This window comes from Leptodactylus fuscus, chromosome 1 (assembly GCF_031893055.1).
Source record: "Leptodactylus fuscus isolate aLepFus1 chromosome 1, aLepFus1.hap2, whole genome shotgun sequence".
Taxonomy (NCBI): Eukaryota; Metazoa; Chordata; class Amphibia; order Anura; family Leptodactylidae; genus Leptodactylus; species Leptodactylus fuscus.
The window spans coordinates 253,993,392-254,010,116 of NC_134265.1; the positions used below are offsets into that span (position 1 = coordinate 253,993,392).

General features: G+C 43.1%; 1 protein-coding gene across 1 annotated transcript in view; it reads right to left on the minus strand.

The window, feature by feature from the left end:
* MANBA (mannosidase beta) overlaps positions 1-16,725 on the minus strand; it is a 64,853-nt gene that overhangs the window by 1,473 nt on the left and 46,655 nt on the right. Inside the window, exons 14-16 of the mRNA XM_075285613.1 lie at positions 10,902-11,046; positions 3,920-4,062; positions 1,754-2,011 (exon numbers count right to left, since the gene is read on the minus strand). Of these exons, the coding sequence (XP_075141714.1) occupies positions 1,754-2,011; positions 3,920-4,062; positions 10,902-11,046 (546 nt within the window). The remainder of the gene's footprint in view (positions 1-1,753; positions 2,012-3,919; positions 4,063-10,901; positions 11,047-16,725) is intronic.

The window sequence follows — 16,725 nt, forward strand, 5'->3', positions numbered from 1 at the left end:
GCGTATAGGTTTTCATTCGTGGGGTCCCCAGTGGACTCCTCGAAAGCAGTTCACAGAGCCTTATGAGGGCTTCATTTTTGCTAGACAAGCTGCACTTAATGATGGTACTAATTAATATTTCACACAATGGAATGCAGTGGAATTACAGAAAAACTGCATTTGTGCAATTTTCTTACAGCCTTTGTTTTACAGTGTTCACTGTGCAGCCAAAGTGACATGTTACCTGTATTCTGAGGGTAGTTACAATTACAGCAATATCAAATATATATAGTTTTTGTTATGTTTCACTTTAAAACGAACATTCTTGGAGTTGCCTTATTTTGAGACGTAATGTTTCTAAATTTCCATATGTGGGGGTTGAATAAGGAGTCTTTTTCTCGTTTTGGAGGACATTGATTTGAGGCAAAATGGAGAGATCATACTACGGGAACAGTGAGCTGTTTCATTTTTCAGTCCAAGCAGTAAACTGTAACACCATGCACAACTGCTGCTAAAAGTATGGCGTTGTGCCTAACAAACACTAATAGGGTGCAGCAATCTGCCTCCTTGAACCAGTAAGACAACTTTCACTAATCCAATATTGATAGCAGCTTCTCCTAAGGATAGGCCACAAATTTTGAAAAACCAAATAACCCTTTAAGCCTGGGGCTTCACCGTGGTGTTTTAGGCCGAGTTCACACAGGGTATTTTGGTCAGGATTTTGAGGTGCATTCGGCCTCAAAATCCTGACCAAAAAAAATGGTTCCCATTGAAATCAATGGGAGCCCGTCAGTTCTTTTTTCCAGGAGCGGTTTGTTCCGGCTCCCGGAAAAAGAAGCGAGATGCTCATTCTTCAGGTGGATTCACCTCGCGACATCCGCCTGAAGACACTCCCTCCTCCCGACTAGGCCCATTAATTTGGGCCTAAACAGGAGTGGAGTGCCACGACTGGATGCTAGTGCACTGCAGCGGCATCTAGTTGCAGCTACCCGTTATTTAGACCGGAATCTGAGGCGGCCTCCACATCAAATTCCGGTCCAAGATACCCCATCAGAACCTGGCCTTTGGGAACCTGCACAGGGAGTTATGCTCCGCTCATTCTGAATGTAAAACTCGTTCAGAATGAGCGCATAAAAAACAGATCCCATTGATTTTTATGGGTGCTGGCATACGTGCGCTACCCATTGTAATCAATGGGAGGGTTTTTTCCCTATTGATTTCAATGTGATACACGCGTATGCCGGCACCCATAAAAATCAATGGGATCTGGTTTTTACGCGCTCATTCTGAACGAGTTTTACATTCAGAATGAGCGGAGCGTAACTCCATGTGCAGGCTCCCTTATAGTAACTGCAAAGTCTAGCAAATCCCACCCCACACACTGCAGAAAAATCCATGAAGTGGAAACGGCAGTTTCCCTATAGGTATAATGGAAGAGAAAATTCACGAACAAAACCCTGCGGACTTTCTGTAAAAAAGCTGATGAAAAAAAACCCCACAATATGTTGCCATTGTGATTTTTCTCTCATCCCTTTTTCCCTGCGGTCCACTACGTGGGGCCTTAGCCTAATACAGATCTGTGTATATACTATAAGAACTCCTTCTCATTTTGTTAGCATTTTTATATTTTTGTAATACAAATACTCTTTGCACATTTTATAGTGGTCAACAAGGTAATAAAAACTATGAAAAATGTTTGAAAATGCTGTGTGTGACTTGAATCCAACAGGAGTATTTCATTTAGTTAGAAAATGTACTCTTAAGCAGCACTTACCATAATATCAGATTTCAGTAGTCCTTTAGCCTCCTTCAGAGAGCTTAGAAAGTGCCAGTTTTTTGAACCAACAAGTTGGCCGCGGTGTAACAGATAGAAAACAACCACACTCTGTTGCCTGGTAGTGTTGCTGCATCTCCTGAGCAGTTGTGCAATTGACTCTTTGTAGATTACTTTAGAGCTCCTTGCATTCAAAACAAATTCATCTGTTACGTTTTCACAGACTGGAACCAGAGAGTCCCATTTGTAGACTTTAATCTGAAAAATAAGACAAGCTTGACAACAATATTACATACACAAGCCACTGGCCTTCGTATTATCAATCTATGTGGTTCAGAGTCTAGACGCCGCCTCATGGTCACTGTATTCTTGGAAGGGAAAAGCTAGCAAGCCAATAGATTTCAGCAGACATAACAGCATTCGTATATATATATATATATATATATATATATATATATATATATATATGGAATGTCTAAAAACCTTATTGGGCCTTGTCAGTACACAAACATTCAATAATCTGCAATTTAGTTAACAACTCTGACTAATATGGAATGTTATTAAAGGGGTAGTCTGAGATATATAACAAAATAGCAGAAGATGGCATAAAATACAATTTATTAGCTACACACAACTGACCTCAGTGGTCCTGTGTAATATATCGCTCAATCCTATCAGTGGCTGCTGCATTCACATGAATATACAGGCAGCCACATAAACAAAGACCACTGGGAGCTGCACCACTGGAGCAAACGGCTTCAAGCTGTTATATGTTATATACCTTTTTCTGCATAATATTTGCATTTTTATTTTGCATATCTGGCAATAACCACTTAATTTATTAAAAGTTTGGTCATTTGGGACCATGTTTTAGAAGGTTTACTTTCCTATATGATAACAGTGGATTAGGCTGGGTTCACTCAAGGTTTTTTTTTTTTACTGGATTTTGACGCGGAATCTGTCTCAGAATCCTGCTCAAAAAAACGCCTCCCATTGACTTCAATGGGAGCTGTCCACTTCCTTCTTTCCGCTCGTGGAAAAAAGAAGCAAGCTACTCTTTCTTGCTGTGTATTCCACGGCTGCATCAGCCGCGGACGTCTGCGGCACAACACTCCCTCCTGATTAGGCCCATTGACTTGGGCCTAATCCAGAGCAGAATGCCGCGACTGGATGCCGGTGTATGGCTAGTCATTTTTTGGACTAGATTCAGAGGCAGCCTCAAGTCCAAAAATCCCCATATGAACTTACTCTTAAAATTACTCTCTCAGGCTAAGGCCCCACGGGCCAGGACCGCCGCACTAAAGCGCTGCGGGAACAACCGCAGCGTGAATGCATTGCAGTTCTTCACACAGCGCTTTGAATAGAAAGTTCACAGAGTTTTCCTCCGTAGACTTTCTGTTACAATTATATCTATGGGAAAGCAGCCGGCATTTCCGTAGATATAATAGACATGCTGTGATTTTCAAAACCACAGCGGTTTTGGAAATCACAGCGTGTCCGCGCTGCGATTTTTTCTGCAAAGTGGCCATGGGATTCGCATGAATCCCATCCACTTTGCAAGCACTGTAAAATGCCGTGATTTTTCCCGTGGCGTTTCCGACGCGGCCAAATCGCAGCGTTTCCGGCCCGTGGGGCCCCAGCCTAAGGCTGGATTCACATGGAGTGTTTCGGCCCGGATTTTGACGCGGGAATCTGCCTCAGAATCCGGTCCAAAAACGCTTCCCTTGGCTAGCGCGGCTGACGCGGCATTCCGTCAGTCCGGCATTCTGCACCGGATTAGGCCCAAATGAATGGGCCTAGTCGGGACAGAGTGTTGTGGCGCGAATGTCCGCAGCTGATTCAGCCACAGAATTCATGGCAAAAAAGGGCAGCTCGCTTCTTTTTTTTGGGTTTCTTCCTGCTCTCAGAAAAAGGAAGTGAACAGCTCCCATTGAAGTTAATGGGAGACGGTTTTTTGAGGCGGATTCCATATCAAAATCTGGTCCAAAAAACCCTGTGTGAACCCAGCCTAAAAAGCACCTACATTTTTAACATGGTCAAATATTTTCTAAACGGCATAGTAAAAGCAGCCAATATCTGCTATTCCTGCCTAATAAAATACCGAAAAGAAAGCAGAAAATGTGCAGTATATACAAACGCCTTCAGGTGTATATATCGTAAACTTACTGCCAGTCTGAAAGAACAATCCTTCAGCAGATCAGACACTCCATAAAGGTTTAAGGTATCTTGGTCTTCCATAGCACTTACAGCTACAGGGGCGAAGAAATTTTTGGCATAGTAATGAAGCATTTTCCACTTGCCTCCATATTCTATAAAACAATGAAAGAATATCTGAAGTTTCAGTTCAGCATTTGGTCACATATATGCAGATGAAAAGGTTTGAGATCATATAACATCATCAGAAGATACGTACAGACCATAAAACATCTCAGGCAGGGATATCTCTGCATGATAAACACATAGTTCTAACTTATGACAGAGTATACATTTATTGAATATTTTTCAGACCAAAAGATATAACTAGAGGCATAAAAAAGGAGTAAAAAGTTTTCTTTTTTATTCTACATTTAATATTCAGGTGATAGTACAGTATCTGTACCACGGTTTCCCAGAACAATGCCAGTCACAGAACATGATGCCCCATAACAATGCCAGTCACAGTGCCCGTCCACAGAGGTGTAGAGAGGAAGTGGGGATGAATTCTCTCAGGCCTTTGGTAGAGACTCAATGAAGGGAGGGCATGGTTAGAAGATTTTGGTGGAGCAGTAAGTGCACAGTCCTATACATCATCTCCAAGACTGTCACCACCTTTCATGCTGAATATTGTGGATTATACTGAGTACAGGGAGTAAGCTCATGAAAATAAGGACGTGTTGCATGTGCACAAAACGGTGAGAGCTCCGTTTGGGGAGCAATTTTATTAAAGTTACAGCAAAAAAATCTGAGACCCATTATAATCTAGCTCCCTGTCACTACTTTATACTGGTCACAGATTCCATTTGGAGGACAACAGGGCTAAACCGTTTGAGGTTCACTGTATGAATCTGTCATTGTGTTACAGCAATAACTTATGTTATGTTATTCATACATATTTTCAGATCCTTGGAAAGATGGGTATTTGTATGTGGAGTCCTACCTCACAGTGATAACACAGTGGGATATCCACTCAAGTTGAAAAGAAAGAAATCCACGCTTACCGACCGAAGTCTTGTCAATGAATCTTTATTAAAACCTTTCCACACCACGCGTTTCGAAACCTATGACCGGTTTCTTCATCAGGTGTACATAAGGGTACTACCCTTATGTACACCTGATGAAGAAACCGGTCATAGGTTTCGAAACGCGTGGTGTGGAAAGGTTTTAATAAAGATTCATTGGCAAGACTTCGGTTGGTAAGCGCGGATTTCTTTCATTTCATCTACACTGATTGTGGAGTTTGAATTGGTCCTGGTTTTGTGATTTCATGCACGCCTAGTGCGTTTGTTATCTGCTGCTTCCGGCTCTCTTACGGATTTGTGTGTGGAACTATTTGAGTGCTGTGACTATATCACAGCAGCCTGAGGTGATTATAGCTACATTTTAAATATAGTGCACGGTATCACCGGAGGTAATGCACTAGGTGCCGCGCTGTGCTTTTTTGTGTTTTTTTCTACTCAAGTTGAAAAGTCGCTCTTAGGCTGAGGCTTCACGGTGCGGAAACGCAGCTTTTTTTGTTGCAGATTTTGTTGTGGGTTTTTGAGCCAAAGACAAGAATGGCTACAAAAGGATGGAAAATATATAGCAAGTTCATTTACTTCTCCCTTCTGTTCAATCCACTCCTGGCTTTGGCTCAAAAAAACGCAACAAAATCTGCAAAAAAAAAAAAAGCTTCATTTGCACAATGTGGGGCTTTAGCCATAGTGTATGTTCACACAGAGTTTTTTGGCACCAGAAAAAAATCTGCTTCAGGAATCTGCTTTTTGAGGCCTTTTTTTACTAGGCTTTTTTTGAGGCGTTTTTAGTTTTTGAGGTTCTTTTGCTCCAGCACAGTGTATGAACCTAGAAACTTCTCTTTGAAAAACGCTAGCAGTTTTTGAAGCGGTTCTCCAAAAAACGTGTCACATTTTTTCCCGATTCCCATTGACTTCAATGAGTTTTTCCAGGCGGAATCCACCTAAAGATAGGTCATATTGCTTTTTTTTTCCCCCCGCTAGCTGAAAAAAAAAAAAAAAAAAAGCTAGCAGCTCCCATTGAAATGAATTTTTTGCGGTTTTGTAGGCAGATTTTGAGGCGGATCCCGCGTGAAAATCCGCTGGAAAAAAAATGTGTGGACTAGCCCTTATTATGATCATCTATGTGTCAAGTTAATGCAAATACTTAATACACACAGCCACCAAACTCCTTAGTTCCAAGCGTAACTAAATTTACGAACAACGTTTGATTTTCTGGCAGTATTTGTGTCATTAATAAATAGTGCAATATACTTTATTAACAAATTTTGTCCACTTTATGTGAAATCCTGCATCACTTTATTCTCCCCTTTGCTTCTGTAGAGAGCTGTTCCTACTCACTGCATGTTACTGGAGTACGGGCTTGGAGTAGGGACTGCGTAACATGTAGAGAAATTGAGGGTTGGGGAGGATCACTTGAAACAGTTACGTTATATCTCAGACGCTGTAAAACGTAGAAACTTGCTTTTAGGGTCATATGGAAGAGGAGATTCTCTTCTTTCATACGACACTAAGTGATATGTTGCAATGATGTCTATTATTTACAGAGATATCAATGGTTAAAAACACAGTTTGCAGTTACGGTATACAGTCACCGGCCACTTTATTAGGTACACCTGTCCAACTGCTCATTAACACTTAATTTCTAATCAGCCAATCACATGGCGGCAACTCAGTGCATTTAGGCATGTAGACATGGTCAAGACAATCTCCTGCAGTTCAAACCGAGCATCAGTATGGGGAAGAAAGGTGATTTGAGTGCCTTTGAACGTGGCATGGTAGTTGGTGCCAGAAGGGCTGGTCTGAGTATTTCAGAAACTGCTGATCTACTGGGATTTTCACGCACAACCATCTCTAGGGTTTACAGAGAATGGTCCGAAAAAGAAAAAACATCCAGTGAGCGGCAGTTCTGTGGGCGGAAATGCGTTGTTGATGCCAGAGGTCAGAGGAGAATGGCCAGACTGGTTCGAGCTGATAGAAAGGCAACAGTGACTCAAATAGCCACCCGTTACAACCAAGGTAGCCAGAAGAGCATCTCTGAACGCACAGTACGTCGAACTTTGAGGCAGATGGGCTACAGCAGCAGAAGACCACACCGGGTGCCACTCCTTTCAGCTAAGAACAGGAAACTGAGGCTACAATTTGCACAAGCTCATCGAAATTGGACAATTGAAGATTGGAAAAACGTTGCCTGGTCTGATGAGTCTCGATTTCTGCTGCGACATTCGGATGGTAGGGTCAGAATTTGGCGTCAACAACATGAAAGCATGGATCCATCCTGCCTTGTATCAACGGTTCAGGCTGGTGGTGGTGGTGTCATGGTGTGGGGAATATTTTCTTGGCACTCTTTGGGCCCCTTGGTACCAATTGAGCATCGTTGCAACGCCAAAGCCTACCTGAGTATTGTTGCTGACCATGTCCATCCCTTTATGACCACAATGTACCCAACATCTGATGGCTACTTTCAGCAGGATAATGCGCCATGTCATAAAGCTGGAATCATCTCAGACTGGTTTCTTGAACCTGACAATGAGTTCACTGTACTCCAATGGCCTCCACAGTCACCAGATCTCAATCCAATAGAGCATCTTTGGGATGTGGTGGAATGGGAGATTCGCATCATGGATGTGCAGCCGACAAATCTGCGGCAACTGTGTGATGCCATCATGTCAATATGGACCAAACTCTCTGAGGAATGCTTCCAGCACCTTGTTGAATCTATGCCACGAAGAATTGAGGCAGTTCTGAAGGCAAAAGGGGGTCCAACCCGTTACTAGCATGGTGTACCTAATAAAGTGGCCGGTGAGTGTATATTTATATGCAGCAATATAATAAATATGGTATAAAAATCTCAATCCCAACTCTATCTTCAAACAGCAGCACTGGAATATTGCAATACTCCAATTCTATTAGACTGCAGAGTTCACATCAAGGCAGCAACAAGCCGCTGATCAGAATTTGTATAGAATACCAAAAGGAAGGCGATCCTGAACTATCCATTATGGTTTATCACGCTTCTTTAAAAATGACAGCATAATATTACTGCAAGAGCTGCATATACATGAATTTCCGCATGGCGGGACTATTAAAGGATTATTTTATTAAAGAATTATCTTATTTTACCTAGCATGTGACCCTATTCACAATACATTTATATAAATAAAACTGTATATATACACTATTTTTCAAATATTTTTTTTTTACATATAAAATAAATACATAGGTAGTCCATGAACAGATAATTAAAGATGAACCTACTTGGTTGCAACTCTTTTCAAATCAATATTACAGCTGGATAAGCTTAAATTAGAAACCTCATTGTAGTTCACAAGGATAAAATAACAAAACTTTCCACTCAGCACTTCCCCCCCCAAAAAAAATAATATTAATTATCACCTTTTAACATCACCAGGCTCCCTTTGTGGCCTCCAATACAATACAGGGCACCCCAGTTAGGAATCATTTGTCTACTCTATTTATTAATACAGCTTGAAATGTACTTTTCTCACCACTAGATGTCACCTAAGTACCACTGCTATTAATGCTGAGGGCTTGGGGATTAGTTTATCTATTTTCACCTGTGCATGCATTTACTGACCAACGCCATCATGTACCTGAATGGAAATATGGCGCATTAGGATGTTATACAGCACAATGTCTGGCGATCCTGTGCTTCAAAAATATTGGATCTGTGAGTATTCAAGTAGAAGTGTAAAAGCTAGGTGGTTCTGCTTTCCATACATACTTTCTACATGATAAATCATGAAAACAGACTAACAGTCCAGATGCTGAACTATTGTCTTGGCATTGGATTAGATTTTTATTCTTAAAATGAAGGAAATTATTATTTGATCCCTTGACCACAGCACCGTCTCCCAATCACTCTCAGAATCATCCAGATTGGTCAGATGAGACAAAAATTGAGCTAAATCTTTTCTTGTTATGTGAAAGTTCTCTTGATGCAATTCTGTAAAATTGTACTATACGAACTAAAAGGGATGATGGATATCCTTTTTCTATAACGAATGCTGGCTTTTCTTTTGGTATTGTATACAAACCCTAGTCAACAGCTTGTTTATGTTGGTTCAGCTGTTGGTGAGCTTTGAACTAGAGTTTGGCAGTACTTAAAAGTACAGTTTATATTAAGTTTTGTTGTATTATCCTGACAAAACATCCAGTTGATTGTAATTTAAAAAAAAAAAAAGAGTGCCACATACAACTACCCAGCTTTCCTTGAGTCTCAATTTCATCACTTTTCTACATCTGTATGTACTGTGGCTCAAAAATAACAGGCTTTAGGCTAGGTTCACATCTACATCCGGGTTTCCGTTCGGGGGTCTGCTTGGGGAACAAAACCTAATCCACTAAAAAAAACTAAAAAAAACAAAAAAAAAACACTATAATGGGGTCTGCCTGCTTGCTGCCCAAAAAGGGTGAAAAATGCAGAGAGAAAAGCGCAGCTTTCAAATGCAGAATGAGCGAAATCCCCAAAATGGAGAGCCAACGCTGGTTACGTTAAAGGGATCCTATCTATTGAACACGATTTTTTCTCCCTAACATGTTGGAATAGCCTTAAGAAAGGCTATTCGTCTCCTACCTTTCCTTTTCCGCGCCGCCGTTTGCCTACAATCACGGTTTTTCTCGGTATGAAAATTAGCTCTCTCGCAGCACTGGGGAAAGGCCCCAGCTCTCAAACAGAACTAGGAGCATCCCCAATGCTGCCGGAGAGCTCTCCAGCGCAGCCTCCATCTTCATCTGCGACGAGGTCTTCACCGTGTCTTCTTCCGGCGGCATCTTCCTACTTCTAGGCCTCTGGCCTAGGGGAAGGCGACTGCGCATGCTCACGGAAACAAGAAAAATGGCCGCTTCCACAGTATTGTAAGAAGCCATTTTCTCGTGGCCATCGGGCATTCGCAGTCGCCTTGCCCCAGGCCTAGAGGTAGGAAGACGCCGCAGAAGAAGATGGAGTTGGTGCTGGAGAGCTCTCTGGCAGCTTTTGGGACGCCCCCAGTGCTGCGAGAGAGCTCATTTACATACCGAGAAAAAACGGGATTGTGGCCAACGGTGGTGCAGAGAAAACAAGTAAAGGTAGGAGACGAATAGCCTTTCTTAAGGCTATTCCGACATGTTAGGGAGAAAAAATTGTGTTTAAAAGATAGGATCCCTTTAAGTGCATTTGTAATTTCATTAGTCTTTTCAAGATGAGCTGGCGTGTCTTTTGTACATGCGGAGTAATACTATTTCTGGCCATTACATTTTGCACTGTTTAGGAGTCTTTCCTCCTGTATGCTATATGTGTAGTTTTCATTCCTCTCTGAAATGGTGGGTAGAGAATGGCTGCCATACACTGCATACACAGTAAGAAGGAATCTGCTCTATAATATTGCTCACTAAGACTATACAGAACATACAAGAACTAGTACTGGCATACACTGCTGTGAATAAAGTGCTTTGGCTGTGATAGAAGGCTTCCATTAATTTCTGGCATCTGCCTAAGCCTGTTCACTCCTCCTTATCTCCTCTCCATAGACTTCTATAGAGATGAGTCACTTGAGTCATGTGACCTGCAGTCCATCTCAAGACTGGAAGGGCAGAGATTTTCACAGTGAAATTTATTTTAGTAGAGGAATAGAGAACAAGGAAAAGAGCCTTATATCTGACAAGATAGATTATAAGGTTCTTGCAATTGCCTGTACCATTCATTTATGCAATAAAACAACAGTGTCTGTTTCAGTACCTTTCCTCTACTATTTGAAGAGTGTTTGTTTGTGATCTAAGCAATAGTTAATTTATTCTGCTGATTGGGAAAGAATTATCAATGATAAGTGGTAGATGGTACTTAGGGGCAGACCCCTGAACTTGGTACATGTGATATCATGACACAGACATGTGGCAAGTTTACTTTAGCTTTGCTAGCTAAGGTGACATGTGTGACGTACCTATTGAGGACCAGGAAGGCGCCTGCCAGATATCGTTTAGTTGCCAGTAAAGTGCACCCATTGTAATACCCTGTCCATTCACAATTTCACTCTGACTGCGCCTATAAAATTCAGTCTGTAGCTTCACACACTGAGCCTGCATCACCTAGAAATGAGAACAGATAGCGCCGTTATCATCCATTTAGGTCAGGAGAACCTTATTCATTTAATTCCATAACTAAAATCACATACAAATCATGAGAACACACTGGACTTGTGACAGGTTGAGGTCACCCACAGCAGATGTGAACATTACCAAAGCAATCATGAACTATATTGGCTGTTATTGAACACCGTATAAGCTGTTACAAGCCATAGAAGTCACTCATATTACAGGCTTATTACTGGTTTATGGCAAGAAAATGAAAGGGAAACAAAAAAAAAAACAAAAAAACCCAGAAATGTTTAACAACTTCAGTACTGGGCCAGTTTCTCTGGTTCATGAGCACACACATTTTTAATTTTTTTTCTCCGTATATATGCGGTTTCGAAGGTGATAAAAAAATTTCATTTGGGTTATTCAACTGATTTTTGCATTTTTTCCAGTGACACATAGGTCTTATTTATTTATCTTGTCCCCTATCAGTCTGCCTTCGGAGTGTGGGAGGAAACCTACGCAAACCCGGGGAGAACATACAAACTCCTTTTATGTTGGCATGTTTTTTCTTTTCTTAGGGTGAATTCACACTGAGTAAACGCTAGCTTATTCTGAACGTAAAACACGTTCAGAATAAGCGGCGTCTAAAGCAGCTCCATTCATTTCTATGGGAGCGGGGATACGAGCGCTCCCCATAGAAATGAATGGGCTGCTTCTTTCACTCCGTGCAGTCCCATTGAAGTGAATGGGGAGTGCCGGCGTGTACGCTCCGGCATGAGCAGAGCTTGCCGTATACGCCGGGACTCCCCATTCACTTCAATGGGACTGCACGGAGTGAAAGAAGCAGCCCATTCATTTCTATGGGGAGTGCTTGTATGCCGGCTCCCATAGAAATGAATGGAGCTGCTTTAGACGCCGCTTATTCTGAACGTGTTTTACGTTCAGAATAAGCTAGCGTTTACTCAGTGTGAATTCACCCTTATATATCAGGGAAAATGCAAACAAAAAAAGGAGGGAAAAAGTGTCTTTTCACTTTTTTTTTATTTTAATAACACAAAGTGCTACTAAAAAACTTTCAAAAACAGTTTTTCCTTTCCGTTACAGTAATTTTTCATTTGTATTGGGTCTTCTGGGGTGGGAATATAACCTGTGATGTGGGTGTGTTGTTTTTCTTTATTTTACTTAAATTTTAATTTTTTAACTTTTCCTATTATTTATTTTTTTATATTGTGTCCTCATAAGGTCATAATTGACCTTTAGGGGCATTTTATCAGTATTCTTTTTGGTGTGTGTGGGGGGGGGAGCAGTCTGATTTTCCCTGTAGCTGGGGCTGATGCTTTAGCATCCCTGATGTGGGTCTCTGGCAAATCGCGTGGCTGCCAGGTTCAGCTTTATGTGGGCACCATGGTATGCTTCTCTAATGACCCTACATGGAGGACCTGTGGGAACCCCCTGGTTAATTATGATACTCTTTGAGACCCTTGGACTCTTATCCCCAGCATTCATTGTCTCTTCCCCCCACATTTCAACTCCCATTGAGTCATTCATTGCTCACTTTGTGGTTATTTACCAGCACTATTTTTTTTTTTTTTTGTGACTGTATTGCCATGCTTATTGGTTTTTAACGATGTATGTTCATTAGTGTCATTTTGAAAATTCAATAAAACGTTATTTAAAACACAAAAAAAATGTCCCTAGCTTGAACTACTGAAAACCTGAACTACTAGCCTGTTTACCAAAGGTAAATGCAAATAATAAAGGTAGGGAAAAAGTACTGAAGTACTGTCATGGGCTCCTTAAAAACAATTACTGGCAAGTGCAATACTTGTTTTAACATCGCCCATGATAGCGTCTCGGTGAAACCCAGAGTGCTAGGTCTTCCAGGATACATGGAATATTAGGGGCAGGCAAAGGATCCTGCTCTATGCTTGAAACTACCCCTTCAAACACGTCCTTCATAGATCAGAACAGCCTTTCAAATTCCAGGCTAATAGGAGATTATGAACTCTAGGACAAAGCAGTGGACATTGATGGAGATTCTACCTCCAAGAAAGTGGACAAGGAAAGGAAAATAAAGCCCTCTTGAACCAGATGGGGGAAGAGGAGGATAATTGCAGCCTTGTCATCCTTGACCTTCTTCAGGACTCTGAAAATTAGGCAAATAGGAGGAAAGCTAAATTACTATTCCTGATCAATGGCTGACAGAAGGCATGTACGTGCACAGGAAGGTCTAGACCAGGGGTGGCAATTAATTTTCCCATGGGGCCGCATAAGAAATTAAAACTATTCTAGAGGGCCGTGCTGCAGCAAATATAGCTCCACCCACTTCTATATTGACTCCGCCCATTGTTAATCATCTTTCCATGTGCCCCACACAGTATAATCCTCCTACAGTCACCCGTACATTATATGTCCCCACATTATAGTGTTCCCCTCTAACTGCCCCACAGTATTAAAGGGGTTGCCTATGAAAAGCATCCTATCAATACTGCTAGTTTATGTGGATTTAAGACTTTTCCTAAATACATTGCTTTATCAAAACTGCTTTGTTTGGCCGCTATCTTAATTTATTCACTTCATTACACTCAGTTTCTATGGCCACTGGGCTTATCTGCTTAGTTCCCAGGGGGAGGGAGGGGCTGAGTGCTGGCAGCAGCAGCTCTGAGCTGTTTATGTCTGACAAGTAACGGAGCTCCTCAGATAGGGGAGGGGGAGGTGAGAGCTCCGGCATTTCTGATTCTGGTTTAATTGAATTTGGCTGATAAGGGCTGAGATAAGGAGTCCGTTACCTCTATATGTAATGCAAGCTGACTCAAATCCAGCTCTGCTACATCAGCTTCTACATCAGCTTCATAATGTGGTAATGCATTTACAACCAATCCCTCATTACTGACTGCAAACATAGCAGATAGCAGAGCAAGTGAAACCCCGCCCACCAATGTGCCGAGAAATCAAGAAAGTGAACAGAGCACACAGCCTGCAGGTTGGTGAACAAGGATTATGGGAATACCCCTTTAAGTCCCTCTCCTGGTGCCCCAGTTTAAACTGGTGGAAACTAGAGTGGACATGAAACTGGAGCAGCTGGAGGGGGATATTAGCAGTGGGGGTAGTTGGAGGGGAACAATACATTAATGGCAAATAAAGTGGGACATTAAACTGGCAGGAAACTAGAGGTAGGCATTAAACTTGGGCAGCTGGAAGCAGACATTAAACCGTAGGGGTAGCTGGAGGGTGACATTAAACCGTAGGGGTAGCTGGAGGGTGAATTTAAACTGGGGGCAACTAGAGGCAGTCAGGTCCCCCTCCAGCTACCTCCATGGTTTAATGCCCCCTCCAGTTGTCCCAAGTTTAATGTCCCCCTAGTTTAAGTGCCTCCTTCATCTACCCCAGTTTCATGTACCCCTCTCCATCTGCCCCAGTTTCATGTCCCACCCTCCATCTCTCCCCCAGTTTCATGTCCCCCCCTCCATCTCTCCCCCAGTTTCATGTCCCCCCCTCAATCTCCCCCCAGTTTCATGTTCCCCCCTCCATCTCTGCTCCAGTATAACATTCCTCTTCCATCTCTGCCCCTAGGTTACTGAGAGACACACACAGACAGATACACACAGAGAGACAGACAAACACACACACACACACACACACACACACACACACACACACACTCTCCACCCTGCATCTCACATCCCCCTCCCTCCCCTCTCAGTACCTTAGGACACACACCACACGCCTTCATCTTCTTGCACTGTCCTGCCGGCACTAAGACACGCCTCCCTAATCACATGACGTCTGAGGTCACACACAAGTCCTCTCAGTACAGTAGTACAAGCTTTCCCTGATCACTTCCTGCTCTTATCTCAGTTATAAGAGCGGGGGGTGATCGGGAGAAAAGTTTCTTAAGTAAAAGACTAAAGAGACATAACGAGACACGCAGGGAGCTATGCTTTTATCCCACAAGCTATGCGGGCCGGACAGAATCAGTCAGAGGGCCGGATATGGCCCGCGGGCCGTACATTGCCCAGGTCTGGTCTAGACAGTCCAGGGAGTGAAATCTGACCTTTTGCCTGTTTGCAAATAGATACATACAGTATTTGGAGGGCCCCATATTTCCAAGGTCTGCAGTAACTCTTGCCTGTGGAGGCAACATTTTTCCTGCCTGACTTGAGTTCCATTGTTAAAATCCAATGTCAGGATCAATCCAAAGTATGGATATGTAAAGATCAGTGCTTACCAGCAACAGTGAGATGAATAATATCTCATTTTTAGAGCCAAACAGACAACGCGTTTTGAGGCTTAGCAGCCTTTTTATCAAGTGTACAGGTTGGAGGTAGTAAAACATATGAGAACTTCCTTAATAAACCTTATTAAACTTACCGTATTTTTCGGACTATAAGACGCACTTTTTTTCCCCCAAATTTGGGGGGAAAAGAAGGGTGCGTCTTATAGTCCGAATGTGGCGCCTGGCATCCGCTGTAATAGAGAGGCGGAAGCCGGCAAGTGATAGACGCCATTACAGGTGCCGGGGCCTGAGACATCGCTGCCCTGCCCTGCATGAAGCCAGCAGCGGGAGGAGTGATGCTATTCCGCTCCTCCGTCCCCCCGCCGCTGGCTTCATGCAGGGCAGGGCAGCGATGTCTCAGGCCCCGGCGTCTATCCCTCCCCGGCATATGCCTCTCTAGTACAGCGGATGCCAGGTCAGTATCAGCGGCCTCTTCTCCCCGGGGCCGGTCCCCACCGGCCCCGTACCTGTAAAGTTGCAGGCCGGCTCCTGCGTGGCGATATCGCAGGAGCCGACCTGTTCGGGTGACAGCCGGGAGCCTAATGAGGCTCCGCGGCCTGTCACTGCTGTATTAGTATTGCGGCTGGTCTCTATGACCAGCCGTAATACTAATAGACAGAATGTCCCATAGACGGCAATACAGTTGTATTGCCGTCTATGGGACTTACGATCAAGTGACCGCAGGTTCAAGCCCCGGGGGGGGGAGGAATAAAATAGTTAAAAAAAAAAAAAAAAAAGCTTTAAAAATATATAATAAAAATATGAAATAAATAAAAGTTCTAAATCACCTCCTGCCCCTAGAATATATATATAAAAGTAGAAAATCATATATCATAAACCACCGGGTTTTTTTTTCAATAAAAGGTGATCTAAGCAATAGATATTCCCCAAAATGGTATAACTAAAAAGTACTTCTGGCCCCGCAAAAAAAAAAACACTCTATGCATCCCCGTACAGCTGCAGGGTCACCTGTCAATGTGGCCTTGCAGCTGTTGCAAAACTACAACTCCCATATATTAACCCCTTCCCGACATGCGCAGTAATAGTACGGCGCGTGTCGGGTCTGTAACTATGGCGACCGCCCGGGAGCCGGGCGGCCGTCATAGCCGCCGGGTGTCTACTGCTTTAAGCAGTAGACAACCGGCTCTGATGCCTCCCATCGGTCCGGGGACCGATCGGAGGCATTAACCCCTCCGGCGCTGCTGTCAAAGGCGCCGGAGGCGCCATTTTCCCGGCGGCGCATGGGCGCCGCCATTTTGGCAGGGATCACCGGCTCCTGGAGCATGCTCCAGGGCCGACGTCACGTTGCCATGACAGCCGGGAGCCTTGTTAAAGGCTCCCAGCCGGTCTGCAAATTCTCTCTTTTGCAGGCTGGTGTATACAGCCTGCAAAAGAGATGATGATTTTTTGCA